Here is a 16,335-nt window from a genome sequence, read left to right as displayed (position 1 = left end):
ACTGCCCAGCTCGGGTGGTGCTTAAGCAATTCTTTTTATTTGCAGAAAAGTCCTGTCATCAGTGGTAAGAGATGCACAGAAAATTAGATGGTGCCCACCAACAGCACCTCTGGTCAGAAGGAAATCTGTTCCTCTGCAGATAGGCCTGTACCATTGCTAATTTGTGTTATCTCTGCCCGTTCAGATCTCTACGTGCAAACTCAGGAAAAAAAGTCCCTGCCAACTAACTGTGACAAGTCTGATGGCAGAACTCCCACTGGAAGAATCAGCAGAGACGGCAAAGTCAGGCAATTATTCCCCCTCGTTAGAGAGAATTCTTTTCAAGTTGTTGTGTTTTCAGTTTTGTGTTTTTTTTTGTTGTTGTTGTTGTTGTTTTTAAATTTTGAAAACAAAGAGTAGCCATTCACAACCACTGCTCACAGCAGTCACTCATAAAACTGGCAGAGACTGAAATTCCCCTCAAGCCAACTGAAAAAGATGTCCTGGAAGTAACCAGAAAGGCGGTGCCCCTTTAATTACTCACTGTAATGTAAAACCAGACATGGAGAGGATGGCCATAGCAGAGCAGATCTGGGCAAAACAGTGGTGATATTTAATCATCCGTCCAGACCATCTGCAACTGTTTTGCAGAGGCACATAAAGTTTATGGATTCCAAAGCTTCCTACAAGTTACCAGGTGCTGAGGGTCACTTGCATTGTCCTCAGGTCCACCAGAGGCTGCTTTCTTCTTTCTCTCCAGGCCAGGGTGCTCAACACAAGGCACCATGCCCACATTTTCCCTGCCAAGCCTGGCACTAGGAAAAGTGCTGCTTCTTGATTAAGCCAGAACACAGATTAAATGTTTAGAATTGGGAGATTCTGAAAACAACCTAGGCGGGAAAGCAATTATTCTAGTGAGAGCACAGCTTCAGCTGCGGCCCTCTGCAGCACAAAGGTGAATTCCACCCTCTTTGAACAATGAAGCCAGCCAGATTGCTCCCCAACAATCCAGCCTCCATTCCACAGATGTAGTGGCCTTTTAAAACATAATCATATTGTATCACTCCACAGCTTCAATCCCCCAACCGCTTCCCGATGTACTGACAATAACATGTGAACATTTTAGGGTTTCCCATCCTCCCCAGGAGAACTGCTTTTGAACTGCAGTGTTGGAGAAGACTCTTGGACTGCAAGGAGATCAAACCAGTCAATCCTGAAGGAAATTAGTCCTGAATATTCATTGGAAGGACTGACGCTGAAGCTGAAACACCAATATTTTGGCCACCTGATGCAAAGAGCCGACTCATTGGAAAAGACCCTGATGCTGGGAAAGATTGAAGGCAGGAGGAGAAAGGGACGACAGAGGACGAGATGGTTGGATGGTGTCACCGACTTGATGCATGTGAGTTTGAGCAAGCTCTGGGAGTTGGTGATGGACAGGAAGGCCTGGTGTGCTGCAGTCCATGGAGTCACAAAGAGTCTGACACGACTGAGCGAATGAACTGAACTGATCCTCCCCAGAGCAGACCGCTCCATCCTTACCCTCCTCACTCACCATGCTCTACCTATACTGCCTCAAACATGACAAGCTTGTTCCCACCTTAGGGCTTTTGTAGTGGTTTTCCCCTTGGCTTACGTTGCTATTCCCACAGCTCTTCATGTGGTTGGATCCTGCTCGTTATTCATTATCAGTATCAACATTATCTCCTCAGAGAGCCCTTCTGGAACTTATGGTGGTCCCCCATCACTCCATTACATCAGCCCTTTTCCCCCTTCATATCTCTATTTAAAGTTATCTTGTTTTTATTTCTCTAGCATTATTTGTTTGCATGTTTAGGTGCTCTTATTTATATTTGTTTCTCTTTATTTTCTGTCTTGGTTCCCTGGGTATAAGTTCTCTAAAGACTAGAGACTGCAACTGTCTCATGTATCACTCCATTTCTGGTGTCTACAAAAACATCCTGCATTTAGTAGGCATTTCATAAATGTGTTGAATAATTCAAAGATGAAAGGCTCAATAAGGATTCAGTTCAGTTCAGTTCAGTCGCTCAGTCGTGTCTGACTCTTTGCGACCCCATGAATTGCAGCATGCTAGGCCTCCCTGTCCATCACCAACTCCAGGAGTTCACCCAGACTCACGTCCATCAAGTCAGTGATGCCATCCAGCCATCTCATCCTCTGTCATCCCCTTCTCCTCCTGCCCCCAATCCCTCCCAGCATCAGAGTCTTTTCCAATGAGTCAACTCTTCACATGAGGTGGCCAAAGTACTGGAGTTTCAGCTTTAGCATCATTCCTTCCAAAGAAATCCTAGGGCTGATCTCCTTCAGAATGGACTGGTTGGATCTCCTTGCAGTCCAAGGGGCTCTCAAGAGTCTTCTCCAACACCACAGTTCAAAAACATCAATTCTTTGGCTCTCAGCCTTCTTCGCAGTCCAACTCTCACATCCATACATGACCACAGGAAAAACCATAGCCTTGACTACACGGACCTTTGTTGGCAAAGTAATGTCTCTGCTTTTCAATATGCTATCTAGGTTGGTCATAACTTTTCTTCCAAGGAGTAAGCATCTTTTAATTTCATGGCTGCAGTCACCACCTGCAGTGATTTTGGAGCCCCCCAAAATAAAGTCTGACACTGTTTCCACTGTTTCCCTATCTATTTCCCATGAAGTGATGGGACCAGGTGCCATGATCTTCGTTTTCTGAATGTTGAGCTTTAAGCCGACTCTTTCACTCTCCTCTTTCACGTTCATCAAGAGGCTTTTGAGTTCCTCTTCACTTTCTGCCATAAGGGTGGTGTCATCTGCATATCTGAGGTTATTGATATTTCTCCCGACAATCTTGATTCCAGCTTGTGCTTCTTCCAGCCCAGCATTTCTCATGATGTACTCTGCATATAAGTTAAATAAGCAGGGTGACAATATGCAGCCTTGACGTACTCCTTTTCCTATTTGGAACCAGTCTGCTGTTCCATGTCCAGTTCTAACTGCTGCTTCCTGACCTGCATACAGATTTCTAAAGAGGCAGGTCAGGTGGTCTGGTATTCCCATCTCTTTCAGAATTTTCCACAGTTTATTGTAATCCATGCAGTCAAAGGCTTTGGCATAGTCAATAAAGCAGAAATAGATGTTTTTCTAGAACTCTCTTGCTTTTTCGATGATCCAGCAGATGTTGGCAATTTGATCTCTGGTTCCTCTGCCTTTTCTAAAACCTTACCAATTCAAACAAAATTTAGGTATTAAATCACTTCAGTCGTGTCTGACTCTCTGTGACCCTATGGACTGTAGCCTGCCAGGCTCCTCTGTCCATGGGATTCTCTAGGCAAGAATACTGGGGTGGGTTGCCATTTCCTCCTCCAGGGGATCTTCCCAACCCAGGGATCGAACCTGAGTCTCTTGCATCTCCTGTGTTGGCAGGCAAGTTCTTTAGCACTAGCGCCACCTGGGAAGCCCCAATGAAATTTACCAGCCCTCAAAAATCTGGATTGGCTCACAGCCTGACTGTGAGCATGTGTCATAATACCCTAAAAACATACAATACACCGGCAGAGGGCTGATGGACTGTTAATGGTTAAGTCTATTGAAGACTGAATCCAAAAGTGATTCTAAACTTAGTTGCTCTTAACTGGAGCAGGGGTGTCAAATAAAAATGTAATCAATCCTCAATATTATGTACTAACAGAATGAGCCCATGAATAATGCCAAAGTGTTCAATAATTGATCATACCTGTCTTTGGAATACAGCCAGACACAGTCAGAGAGAAGCATCATAATACTCTGTGCTCTATTTCAAATTCTTCTCAGTTCAGTCCCTGACTTTGGACACCAATGGGTACTTGAAGGAAAGTCTGAGGAGCCAAAGTAGACAATCTGCTTACAGGCAACTGATAATCTAAAATGAGTTAAGAGATGAAATTGCGCTGCGGCAGTCTTACTAAACCTTTCACTGAACTCACAAGGAAGGTAATCCACTTTCTATTTACCAGCTCACAATGGAGCTGGCATTCCAAAGTTTAGGCCAACAGGCTCCAGGAACTCCATGGAAAAGAAAATGTTCTTTAACTATTCAGCTGAAGTACTAGAATCAAATGGCTGGTCTTGGAGAAGGTTAGAGAATGCCTGCTGTATCTCCTCCTGATTCCATTTTCTCTACAGTTGTACAAGACTCAGCCCAAAACCAATTACTTCCTTCAGGAACATTAAGGGGAAAAAAGAAGAAGAAAGGAATAATTTGTAAATGAGATTCCTGGCGCTAGAAAAGAGGAAAGCTGAGATATCTTAGTAATATTAAAGAGACATGGCAAAAAGAATTACTGTGTTGAGGATATAATTCTTGGTATCAGTGGCTGCTAAGTATGGTAGCACAGGGTTACACTCTATCTACCGAGAACAGTTCTACACGTTGGCGTGTGTGTGACAAACTGCTCCCATTTCCTTTTATAGCGCTCGAAACCTTAATCTCCAAGGGACTGGTGACCTTGGGAATTCTAAGGCAGCTCTGCAGAATTCGAGAAAAACATTTTTCCCTTCTGCTATACCATCGGTGTTGTTTATAATTATATCAATCACAAAATTAACAGCTAGCATGTACTGGACACTTACCATATGCCAGGCACTATACTACTTAGCACTTCCCACACTGTCTCATTTGATCCTGTATCTTCAAAAAAGATGGTGAAGTGGAGCTTTTTAAAAAGATGGTGGGGCAGAGACAGACTCTATTATATAATCTGTATTTTAAAGATGAAGACCTGAGGCTTAACGAGATTAATTAAAGTCACATAGCTATCAAGTAGCAGAGGTGGAATTCAAACACAGGCAGTCTGTCTAACCCAGAGTGAAGGTTCACCCACCACACTAAACATTAAAAGATGTCTAAAATGAGCACATTCAGAAGGGCATGTGTTTGAACTATTTTCTCCAATAGAGCTATTTTGAACCATCCACATTCTCCAAAGCAATCATTTTTACATGTGACAACTTCTCTATCGGGGTCTTATAAATGCAATCCCCCAATTTAAACAGTGACATCTAGTGAAAGACTGCAGAAAGCTATGGCTTCCTTAAGTTCACCTCCAAAATTAGGCATCTCAATAAGACCTATCTCCAAGGAAGCGGAAATAGGTAGGGCTGACGGCCATGATCAGAGTAGGCTCATGGAGGAAACAAACCAACATTTATCATGCCAGTATAAGATCTACTAGAAAACTACTTATTTGACAAAGTCCCAAGAGTGTAAACTAAGATGGTGGCGAGTGAAATAGAAAGGATAGAGAGAAGGCTCCTAAAGAAGCCACAACTCCCTTGCAAAGCCTTCCCAACTTCCCAACGGCAGGACTGCTCCTGCCTCTTTGCCCCGACTTCCTGTTCACTCAGTGGTACTGCATAGTGTTTGCTGTTGTTCAGTTACTCAGTCACGTCCAATTCTCTGTGACCCCACGGACTGCAGCCCGCCAGACACCTGTGTTATCAATTCTCAAATCTGTGAGGCGCTTCCCTTTAGACTGTAAGCTCCATGACAGCCGGTCGTCGTCGTGTTGTGAAGTTACTCAGTCGTGTCCGACTCTTTGTGACCCCATGGACTATAGCCCACCAGGCTCCTCCATCCATGGAATTTTCTAGGCAAGAGTACTGGAGTGGGTTGCCATGACAGCCAGAACAGTGGCTTAAGCATTTTCAGATCCTAGCACCCTCCTGACTCCTGAGAGAGGAGCTAGCCCCCCAATTGAAAGTTCGTGTTTTCCTTACAGAAAAGAACCTGTCTTTCATCTTTGAGAAATAGGTCCAGGGCTTTTCTCAAGTCAGCCGGAGGCAGCTACACCCTTGACTGAAATGCAGAACCGGGGGTAGGTGATAAGGGGGCTGGTGGAGAGACGCAGGGGATTATGTGATACCAGAGCATCTGGTTAGAAGGTTCAGTAGACACATGAAAGCTAAATCAGGGCTAGTGAGCCAAGAGTTTATATAAAGCTGCTGAAGGACAAAAGGATGGATGAGTTCCTCTAAGCTGAGGAACCGGGTTACAGAATCAAATTCTAGTGAAGAGTCAAGAATAATGAGGCTCTAGAGGTTATCATACTAAGTGAAGTAAGTTAGAAGGGGAAAGACAAATACCACGTGATAGCACTTATACGTGGAGTCTCAAATACGAAACAAATGAACTTATTTACAAAACAGACTCACAGACAGAAAACAAATTTAAGGTTACCAAAGGGGAAAGGGGGTGGGAAGGGATAAATTAGAAGTTTGGGATTAGAAGGTACAAACTACTATACCTAAAATAGATAAACAACAAGGTTCTACCATATAGCACAGGGAACTATATTCAGGGTCCTATAATAAACCATGATGGAAAATATATACATGTACAGATACACATGTTTTAACTGAATCACTTTGCTGTAAACCAGAAACTACAACAATATTGTAAATCATCCATACTTCAATAAAAAAATAATTAAAAAAGAAAGCATTTACAATATATGTTAGAAAACAAAACAAACAAAACTGATGACATTTAAGACTATAGTTTGTTATCGGTATATGAATGTTAATTTCCTGATTTTGACCACTGTACTCTGGTTGTATAACTTTAAGGGAAGTTATTTGAGGAGCATATGGGAACTCTCCATACTATTTTTGCAAAACTTCTGTAAGTTTAAAGTTAGATCAAAATTAAAAGTTTTGTTGTTTTTTTCTTAAAAAAGAATGTAGGTTTTGTAGCAAGAGGAGCAAGACATGATAAGGAAGCAGAGGACAATTTAGTAACTGAAGTAATGGATTTAAAACAAACTTTCTTGAAGTCTAACATGAAAGCAAAGAGATACAAGCCAGCAAGCAGACAAGATATTAGAAGAAAAGCTTTCCAAAAGGCATATTTAAAGCCACATACTAGTTCATTCACTCCATCATTAGATGATCATTTATTAGGTATCAATTATGAGTGAGACACTCCGGTGCTGGTCCCTGCCTCTCAGTTCACTGCCTAGTGTGCAAGGAGGTACATAAACACAATGTATTTTATAAGTATAAAAGGAACTCACCAGGGAAAAGAGAGAAGGTAAGATCACAAAGGGAGGGAGGGAGCATTAACAAAAAAGTGACCCAGAAGATGAAACAGAAAACACCCTGAAATGGGAATATCAATACCAATAGCAATTTGTTATTTATAGTCCCACCAACAATGAGTAACTTCGAAAAGCGCTAGTCTCAACCGTCATGCAAAAAGAGCCTATTTCACGATGCTGTAAGAGACATCATGATTAGGATAATATTCTCAGAGTTCTTGGGTAAAATGGGGCTACCAAAGAAAAGATACATTTGAGCACAGGGTCCAGCCTTCTGAAATTTTTTCATCAACAAAAAACACAACAGAAAAGCACAGTTATAAACTACAACTCTAGGAAAAAGAAGCAGATGATAAGAAGTACAAACGATAAACAAAGGGAAAAAATGCTTATTAAAGCAAATGAACTAACACTTTATATACTTACTAGATTAATGAGAAAAAATGAATTAAGACAACTAGTAGTTGTCAAGATTGCAGTAAAACTAGAACACATACCACTGTTGTCAACTGATAAGGGATTAATCCCACATGAGCGCTGTGTCCTGCTTCAACTTCTGCAGCTGAGGCAACCCGTCATTTGCTGCCACTCCTCTTCACTTGCTCAATGCTCTGTACATTTCACTGAGGGCTTTTGTACTCCCTAACCATAGTCAAGAATGACTCCTTAGCCCCCTTCATTCATCAGGGCTGAGATTCCAATATCTTCTCCTTTTCCTCAACAACCAAACCAAATCCATTTCCAGCATCCCCTCTCCAGGCATATCCAATCATTTGATAATTACTACAGCAGATGTGAGGGGGAAATGCTACCTGAATAAAGAAGTTCACAGCAATATTATCTCCAAGAACAAAACCTGGAAACCACCTAAGTACTCGATTATAGAAGAACAATTTAGGAGAAAATGGTTGGCTTATGACTTGAGCAAAAAAAAAAATAAGTTTGCAGACATTAAAAATAACATGCAGAAACAAAAAATATTTCTGGCGATGTTAAAACATAGAACACACAGTACTTTTGCCTGGAAAATCCCATGGATGGAGGAGCCTGGTAGGCTGCAGTCCATGGAGTCGCTAAGAGTCGGACACAACTGAGCGACTTCGCTTTCACTTTTCGCTTTCATGCATTGGAGAAGGAAATGGCAACCCACTCCAGTGTTCTTGCCTGGAGAATCCCAGGGACGGGGGAACCTGGTGGCTGCCGTCTATGGGGTCGCACAGAGTCGGACACAACTGAAGTGACTTAGCATAGCATAGCATAGCATAGTCATGAAAAACACAAAAGTCCTCTGGGAATATGAAAATATTTATAGGATTAGGGGTAATAGTTTCCTTTTTCTTGAACACTTTCTTTTAATATTACTCCTGTCAAATTACTGTCATTAAAATTTTTTATTTCAAAAGAAAGAAAGAAGAAGGGTGAAGGAGAAAGATGCTAGATTCCAACAAGCCATTGCAATCTCAGGAACTGTTATATTACTGACAAGTAACAAGAGGAGTGGGTGTCTGCAGTATTGCCAAAACCAAGGGTCCTCGACCCCAATCTGCCTCAAAGAGAATACTCTCGTGTCACAAAGCGAGTCATTCCCACCGAGCCAAACTGCACTAAATGAGAATTCTTTATTGGAAAACTTCAGAGGTAAGAACTTTTTCCAGACATCTGTGGAATTAGTATTAATGAGAATGCCCTGGAGTTCATACACGCGTCTATGCAGCAGAAACTTCTCAGCCAAGGAACTGCTGGGCACACTTCTTGATGAGATGTCTAAGCCTGAAGGCATCAAAAAAGTACATTTCCATATTGGGAACATAACTAGTTTCCTCTTTAAGACTTTTTCCACCACCTCCTGTCCACATTGTAATTCTCCTGTCTTCTCAAATGAATAGTTAACATATGTCAAGGATATAAGGCATATACTGAGGTGCTTGCTGCCTAACTCTATCATTAGAAGAACCAATCTCAGTAGAAAATTGCAATCTTCCCACCAAGCTGCCCCAAAAGTGAGACTTTGTAAGCACTCAAAAAACGTCAAATACTTTTAATAAACATCTTGACATTACAGATTTTCTTTATTTACCTTTGAATTTTAGGAAAGGAAAGAATGAGAAGTCATAGAGCTCAATCTCATTGTATATTAATCATGATTAAAAAAAAAATGATGTACAGAGAAGAAAGCGACTTATCCTGAGTCACCCAGATAAATAATGATAAAGGTAGGATTAAAACTCAAGTCTCCCAGATTTTCAGCCCCAGTTCATCCTTCTATGTCAAGCTTTTTTTATCCCTTGAAATCTCTGGCACTCTTGGCCTAAATAATTAGTTATCACAGAATTTTAAAGCTAGAAGGGAGCTCAGAGGAACTTACTTAATCTTCCCTCATTAGTCATATGAGGAAACTGAGGCCCAGAAAGATTAACTGATTTATTCTCAATATCTTAGATGGCAGGGGGAAAAGTACAGCTTACACTCAAAATACTGCAAACTAATGGCCATGAAAAGGGAGGTGAAATGTCTCAGTTGAAGAAAACTTTAAGAGGAATGTAGATCATTCTAGGCCAGGGGGTCTCAAAGTGGGGTCCCTGGACCCACAGCTTAAGCATCACCTGGCATCTTGTTAGAAATCAAATGCTACGGTCTCATGGGAGACTTACTGAATCAAACTCTGGGGGTGGGGATGTTCAAATCAGACCGCTTTGTCCCTGAGAAATGAACACTAGTGGTCATGCTCAGTCTATTTTGTAAATGACAACTAAAATCAAAAGCACTTAAGATTCGTGCATTCGTCTATACATGTACCATAGTTCAATTTTAAAAGTTTTTTTTTAAATTGGAAAACTAGATTTGGGTATTCAATTGCTTCCAGTTCTAGCTCTGCTCCTTACTGTTTCATCTTGGGCAGGTAACTGACCCCTCCAGCTTGAGTTTCCTTTTCTATAAAACGGGCTTGCCACCTACCTCAAAGAGCATGTTGAGAATTAATGTAAGGACGTATCTAAAAGCAGGTTAGTTCAGCCCAGCACCATGGGTAGGAGCTCCAGCTCTGGGGCAGGCACTTTTTTGTACCTCAGTTCTCTCATTTGTATAGCAGAGATTTAAAACAGCCCTCCACATAGGGTTGTTATATTTAGAGATAGGATGCAAGCATGCAATCCATCTTTCATGTCTATAAAAACTTCCCGTTTTCAAAGAGCTTTTGCAGCTGTTAACTTGGGTGATCCTCATGACTTTCCACAAGAGGATGGGTGCATCTGATTTATCATGGACTGGATTCTAGACTGTACCATCTTTTAGGAACAGGAGGAGTGGACACTGATCTTACAGAAAGAAAACTGCATGAACAGTGCCGCATAGAGAATGAACAGAGCTGGAAATAAGATCAGGATTCTGGTTTTGACTCCAGCCACTACCTTGGCCCACAACCTTTGGGAAGTCCCTTTACCAAAATGGGGTTCACTTTTCATTTGTACACATGTGGGTTGAATGAGGGTGTCTGTAACAACTCTCAAAATGGAATTCAAACTCCTTATTATGGCCCACAGCAAGGCCTCCATAGCTGGTCATCTGCCTACATCTCCAATTTCATCGCTTTTCATTCCCCTGCTCATTTACCAAGTTCCAGCTACATCAGTCCTCTTCCTGATCCTCTAACAGGCTGCACCACCTTCTACTTCAGAGTCTATGTACTTGCTATTCCCTCTGTTTTGATTATTCTGTGCTTTTCACATGATTGATTCCTTCTCAACCATCTTACCATGTCCATTCTTCAAAGTCTTTCCCAGACCATATTATCTAAAAATAATAGGTCCTGTCTCCCACTTCCGTGGGTTATTTTCTTTAATGGTGCTGTCCAGGGCTTCCCTGGTGTCCAGTGGTTAGGACTCTGCACTTCCACTGCAGAGAGTGTAGGTTCAATCTCTGGTCAGGCAACTCTAAGATTCCACATGCTGTGCAGTGTAGCCCAACAATTTAAAAAATAAATAAATAAAGACAAAAATAAAACCATCCCTGTCCAACAAAAATATATTGAAAGCCATAAGATGTATATATAACTTTATGCATATATAACTTTAAATTTTCTAGTAGCCACATTTTAAATATGGCAAATATAACTTTAAATATATATATAACTTTTGCATATGATGCATATATAACTTTAAATTTTCCAGTAGCCACATTTTAAATTTAATTTTTAAGACGATAATACTAGTCTTAATAATTTTCTTTAAGTCAATATACCCTGAGCATCATTTCAGCATGGAATCAATATAAAAAATAATATACTTTAGTCACCTTTTCATCACTTCCTTCACACTAAATCTTGAAAATCCAGTGTATACTTTACATGGGTAGCGGACCTCAACTCAAACTAGCCACATTTCAAGAGTTCACTAGTAACATGTGACCAGTGGCTATATCAGACAGCCCAGTTCCATAGTATATCCTGTGTATCCTTCAAAGCACTTATCATGACCTGAATTTCTCATTCATTTACTCTTATCTTGCTACTTCCCCACCAGATTATAAGCTCCACAAAGCAAAAACCTTGTCTGTTTTGTTCAGTGCTGTGTATCAGTGGATACAGTGCCTTGCAAAGTACATACTCAATAAATATTTGTTGAGCAAATAAATGAACCTTTTCAAGCTTTAATGTTCTATGAGTGCTCTGCCACCTTAGTTGTGTCCAACTCTTTGGAACCCATGGACTGCAGCCCACCAGGCTTCTCTGTCCATGGGATTATCCCAGAAAGAATACTGGAATGAGTTGTCAATTTCCTCTTCCAGGGGATCTTCCAGACCCAGGGATTGAACCTGAGTCTCCTGTGTCTTCTGCATTGGCAGGCACATTCTTTACCACTTTAGCCACCTGGGAAGCCCATTTTATGAGTAGTGTGCTCATGTGTAGGCCAAACAGGCATCAAAGTGAAAGTGTTAGTTGCTCAGTCATGTCCAACTCTTTGAGACTCAATGGACTGCCTTAGTTGTGTCCAACTCTTTGGAACCCATGGACTGTAGCCCACCAGGCTTCTCTGCCCATGGGATCCTCCAGGCAAGAATACTGGAATGGGTTGCCACTCCTTTCTCCAGAGGATCTTCCTGACCCAGGGATTGAACCCAGTTTTCCAACATTGCAGACAGATCCTTTACCATCTGAGCCACCAGAGATATAACCACTCATTCAACCCACCTATCTCCGTTCTTCTTTCACATCCAATTACTGTCTTAAAAAGGAAATCACTTGGCTATATACTTCATATTGCTTACAAGTTCTTTCCCATGATGTCCAGAGTCTCCAAGGTCAGTACTATGTACAATATATTGGCTGAGGGAATTGCATGAATATAATTGCTAATATTCTTCAAACGTTTATTCTGTGACAAGCATTGCTCCAAACACTTCACATTTCACAACAGCTTCACAACAGACTTATATGATAGGTACTTTCATTGCCCTCACTTACAAGATGAGGAAACCAAGGCAGAGAGAAGTTAAATATTTTGTTCCAGGTCACAGCAGTCAGGGAGCAGCAAAACAGGGACGCCAAGCAACAGAGCTCCAGATGCATGGTTCTTAGTCCCCTATTCTCTACTGCAGAGCTGTCCAAGGAAAATGAAAAGCCAGCTATATATGTAATTTTAGTAGCCACACTAAAAGGCCAGTAGCAACATTTAAAGTCAACAGAAATAGGTAAAATTTATTTTGAATATATTTTATTTTGCCCATTACCCATATACAATTATTTAATCAGTATGATCAATAGTCAAAGTAATTGATATGATCATGTAATCAATATTAAAATTTTACTTTTTTATACTGATTATTCTAAGTGTCAGTCAGTTCAATTCAGTCGCTCAGTCATGTCCGACTCTTTGCGACCCCATGAATTGCAGCACGCCAGGCCTCCCTGTCCATCACTATCTCCTGGAGTTTACCCAAACTCATGTCCATTGAGTTGGTGATGCCATCCAACCATCTCATCCTCTGTCGTCCCCTTCTCCTCCTGCCTTCAATCTTTCCCAACATCAGGGTCTTTTCAAATGAGTCAGCTCTTAGCATTAGGTGGCCAAAGTATTGGAGCCTCTGCTTCAACATCAGTACTTCCAATGAACACCCAGGACTGATCTCCTTTAGGACGGACTGGTTGGATCTCCTTGTAGTCCAAGGGACTCTCAAGAGTCTTCTCCAACACCACAATTCAAAAGCATCAATTTTTCGGCGCTCAGCTTTCTTCACAGTACAACTCTCACATCCATACATGACTACTGGAAAAACCATAGCCTTGACTAGACGGATCTTTGTTGGCAAAGTAATGTCTCTGCTTTTTAATACACTATCTAGGTTGGTCATAACTTTCCTTCCAAGGAATAAGCGTCTTCTAATTTCATGGCTGCAATCACCATCTGCAGTGATTTTGGAGCCCCCAAAAAATAAAGTCTGACACTGTGTCCACTGTTTCCCCATCTATTTGCCATGAAGTGATGGGACCGGATGCCAAGATCTTAGTTTTCTGAATGTTGAGCTTTAAGCCAACTTTTCCACTCTCCTCTTTCACTTTCATCAAGAGGCTTTTTAGTTCCTCTTCACTTTCTGCCATAAGTGTGGTGTCATCTGCATATCTGAGGTTATTAATATTTCTCCCAGCACAGTAAACTGTGGAAAATTCTGAAAGAGATGAAAATACCAGACCACCTGAACTTCCTCTTCACAAACCTATATGCAGGTCAGGAAGCAACAGTTAGAACTTGACATGGAACAACAGACTGGTTCCAAATAGGAAAAGGAGTACGTCAAGGCTGTATATTGTCACCCTGCTTATTTAACTTATATGCAGAGTATGTCATGAGAAACACTGGAAGAAGCACAAGCTGGAATCAAGATTGCCAGCAGAAATATCAATAATCTCAGATATGCAGATGATACCACCCTTACGGCAGAAAGTGTAATTTAACACAATTCAGACTAGTCCCATTTCAAGTGTTCAACAGCTGTATGTGGCTAGTGGCTACCATACTGGACATTTAGGAAGACCAAAGAAAGGTAAAACGGTTGAGCTGGGAGCCAAAAGACCTCATCTCTAATCAAAGCTCTTATTGAGTGACTTTGGAAAAGTCTTTTTTTACCCTCTGGGTCAGTTTCCCCACATGTATTCTGAGCAAATGGGACAAGAAGAGTCCTAGGGATCCATCACATGTGAGAAAGTCAAGCATCTGCCAACAACTGCAATTAACATGTGTCCAACTTTCTGCACTTTAAAATCAGCTTTCATACTCATTGATTACAGTCCTCAAACTACCCTGCTGCTAAGTCACTTCAGTCGTGTCCGACTCTGTGCAACCCCATAGACGGCAGCCCACCAGGGTCCCCCGTCCCTGGGATTCTCCAGGCAAGAACACAGGAGTGTTCTTCTCCAATGCATGAAAGTGAAAAGTGAAAGTGAAGTCGCTCAGTCGTGTTCGATCCTCAGCGACCCCATGGACTGCAGCCTTCCAGGCTCCTCCGTCCATGGGATTTTCCAGGCAAGAGTACTGGAGTGGGGTGCCATTGCCTTCCCCGCGAACTACCCTAATAGGTAGCTATTACTGTCTCTGTTTTATACATACAGAAGTTGAGGCTCCAAGAAGACAACAAAACTTGTCCCAAAGCCACAGAGTCGATCAGTAGAGAAGCTGATACTCAAATGCAAGAAAGGCCAATGCTTTCCCACCACGATCATCAACTCAGTGACTTGAAGAGGAGAATTAAAGGGGAATGGTTGTGAAGATAGTCTGGGGCCTTCAGAAAAGTGAAAGGCAGTCAAGTCTCAGGGTAGGGTGAGAAGAGGCCCAGAGTGAAGTTAAGCAGAGGTCCGGGCCTTGAGGATCGTAATGAATTGAAAGAACCCAGGAGAAATTCGAGGGAGGGACCCGGTTGACACGAGAAGTGAGAGGACCCAGGGCCAGGGAAGAGATGGGAGAAAGTGATATGAAGGAACTCTGGTCCTGCGATTCCTGCCTGGGTGAGAGGACGGTCCCCCCAGCCCTCCTCGACCCTCATACCTGGTAGCTCAGAAGTTCCCCAACGTCCATGGTTGCAGTCTCAGTCAACACTGGCTACTCGGATTCCCTCCACTCACGACCAAACCGCGGCCCCCAGAGCAGCAGCTCCAGCCACACTGCCGTAAAGCTCCTGGAGCAGGGGCCGCAGAGCCAATGAAGCAGAAGTGCGCGCGACAAGCAAGCCGGCCACACTGCAGTAAAATGCAGCGATAGTGCAAAGCGCCCTGCTTTTAACAGCACTACTTCCGCCCGGAACTTGAAGGGGGCGGGGAAAGGGGCGGAGACTTGAAGGGGGCGGTGCGTTAAAAGAAAAGAGTAAAGGAAGCAAGATTTATTGCGCGCCCTCTAAGTGCTGGGCGGAGTGCAGGGCAGAATGCACGGTGTTTCCCTTGTCCTCTCTTAATCCATTCAGTGACGTAGGCAGTTTTAGTCCTCATTTTATTCTCAGTTCACAGAGAAAACTGAGGCATTGAACTGCGCTGTCCAGTACTCTACCTACTAACCACATGTGTAGAGGGCTTGAACTATGGCTAGTCTGAATTAAAATGTGCTTTAAGTGTAATGAAAATACCCATCTGATTTCTAAGACTTGCGTTGATTACATGTTGAAGTTATACTTAGGGTCAAATAAAATATAAAATTTAATTTCACTTTACTATTTACTTCACCATTTCTATTTACTTTTTAAAATGTGGTTAGTAGAAAATGTAAAGTACTCGTGTGGCTCTCTTTGTGGCTTCCATTCCATTTCTGTTGGACAGAACTGGCTCAGAAAGTGTCCAAGACCATACAATTGTTAGTGCCTGCGAAACAGTTGGTGATGACATTTCCTTTTCTGGGCTTCTGTTTATTCATCTATGCAAAGGCCAGTGGAAACTGGATAATCCTGTTTCAACTTAAGTGGTGTAAATAGGTTTTCTGTAGGTGAAAGTTGCCCATCATTGGAAAAGAACTATTCAAAGAGTGCATCTGAGCTCCTGGGATTTAAATGTTTCTGTCTTCAAAGAGAGCTAAGCCTCTCTGCTAGTTCCCTTGGCCATTAGTCTGGTGCTTTTCATGTTCATGCTGTCTGTTTTAGTCCTTTCAGGCTGCTATGAAAAAAAAAATACAGTGGTTGGCTTATAAACACCAGAAATTTATTTCTCACAACTCTGGGGGCTGAGAAGTCCTAGATCGAGGCACTGGCAGTTTCCTTGTCTGGTGAGGGCCTGCTTTAGGATTCACAGAAGTGCCTTCTCACTGTATCTTCACATGGC

At 42.1% G+C, this 16,335-nt stretch overlaps 1 protein-coding gene across 2 annotated transcripts in view; it reads right to left on the bottom strand.

The window, feature by feature from the left end:
* The window catches only part of CTNNBL1 (catenin beta like 1), a 170,527-nt gene extending 155,218 nt beyond the window's left edge, over positions 1-15,309 (bottom strand). Inside the window, exon 1 of one of the 2 annotated variants that reach the window (XM_055545004.1) lies at positions 15,080-15,309. In XM_055545004.1, coding sequence (XP_055400979.1) covers positions 15,080-15,109 — 30 coding nt within the window. In that variant the 5' untranslated portion in view covers positions 15,110-15,309. Of the gene's footprint in view, positions 1-7,543; positions 7,871-15,079 lie in introns of those variants that run through there. The other variant, XM_055545005.1, reaches the window with a different exon arrangement.
* Between the last annotated feature and the right edge of the window lie 1,026 nt (positions 15,310-16,335).

This window comes from Bubalus kerabau, chromosome 13 (genome assembly GCF_029407905.1).
Source record: "Bubalus kerabau isolate K-KA32 ecotype Philippines breed swamp buffalo chromosome 13, PCC_UOA_SB_1v2, whole genome shotgun sequence".
Lineage (NCBI taxonomy): Eukaryota > Metazoa > Chordata > Mammalia > Artiodactyla > Bovidae > Bubalus > Bubalus kerabau.
The sequence above is the reverse complement of the archived record's forward strand: the minus strand, read 5'-3'. Positions and strand labels throughout refer to the sequence as shown.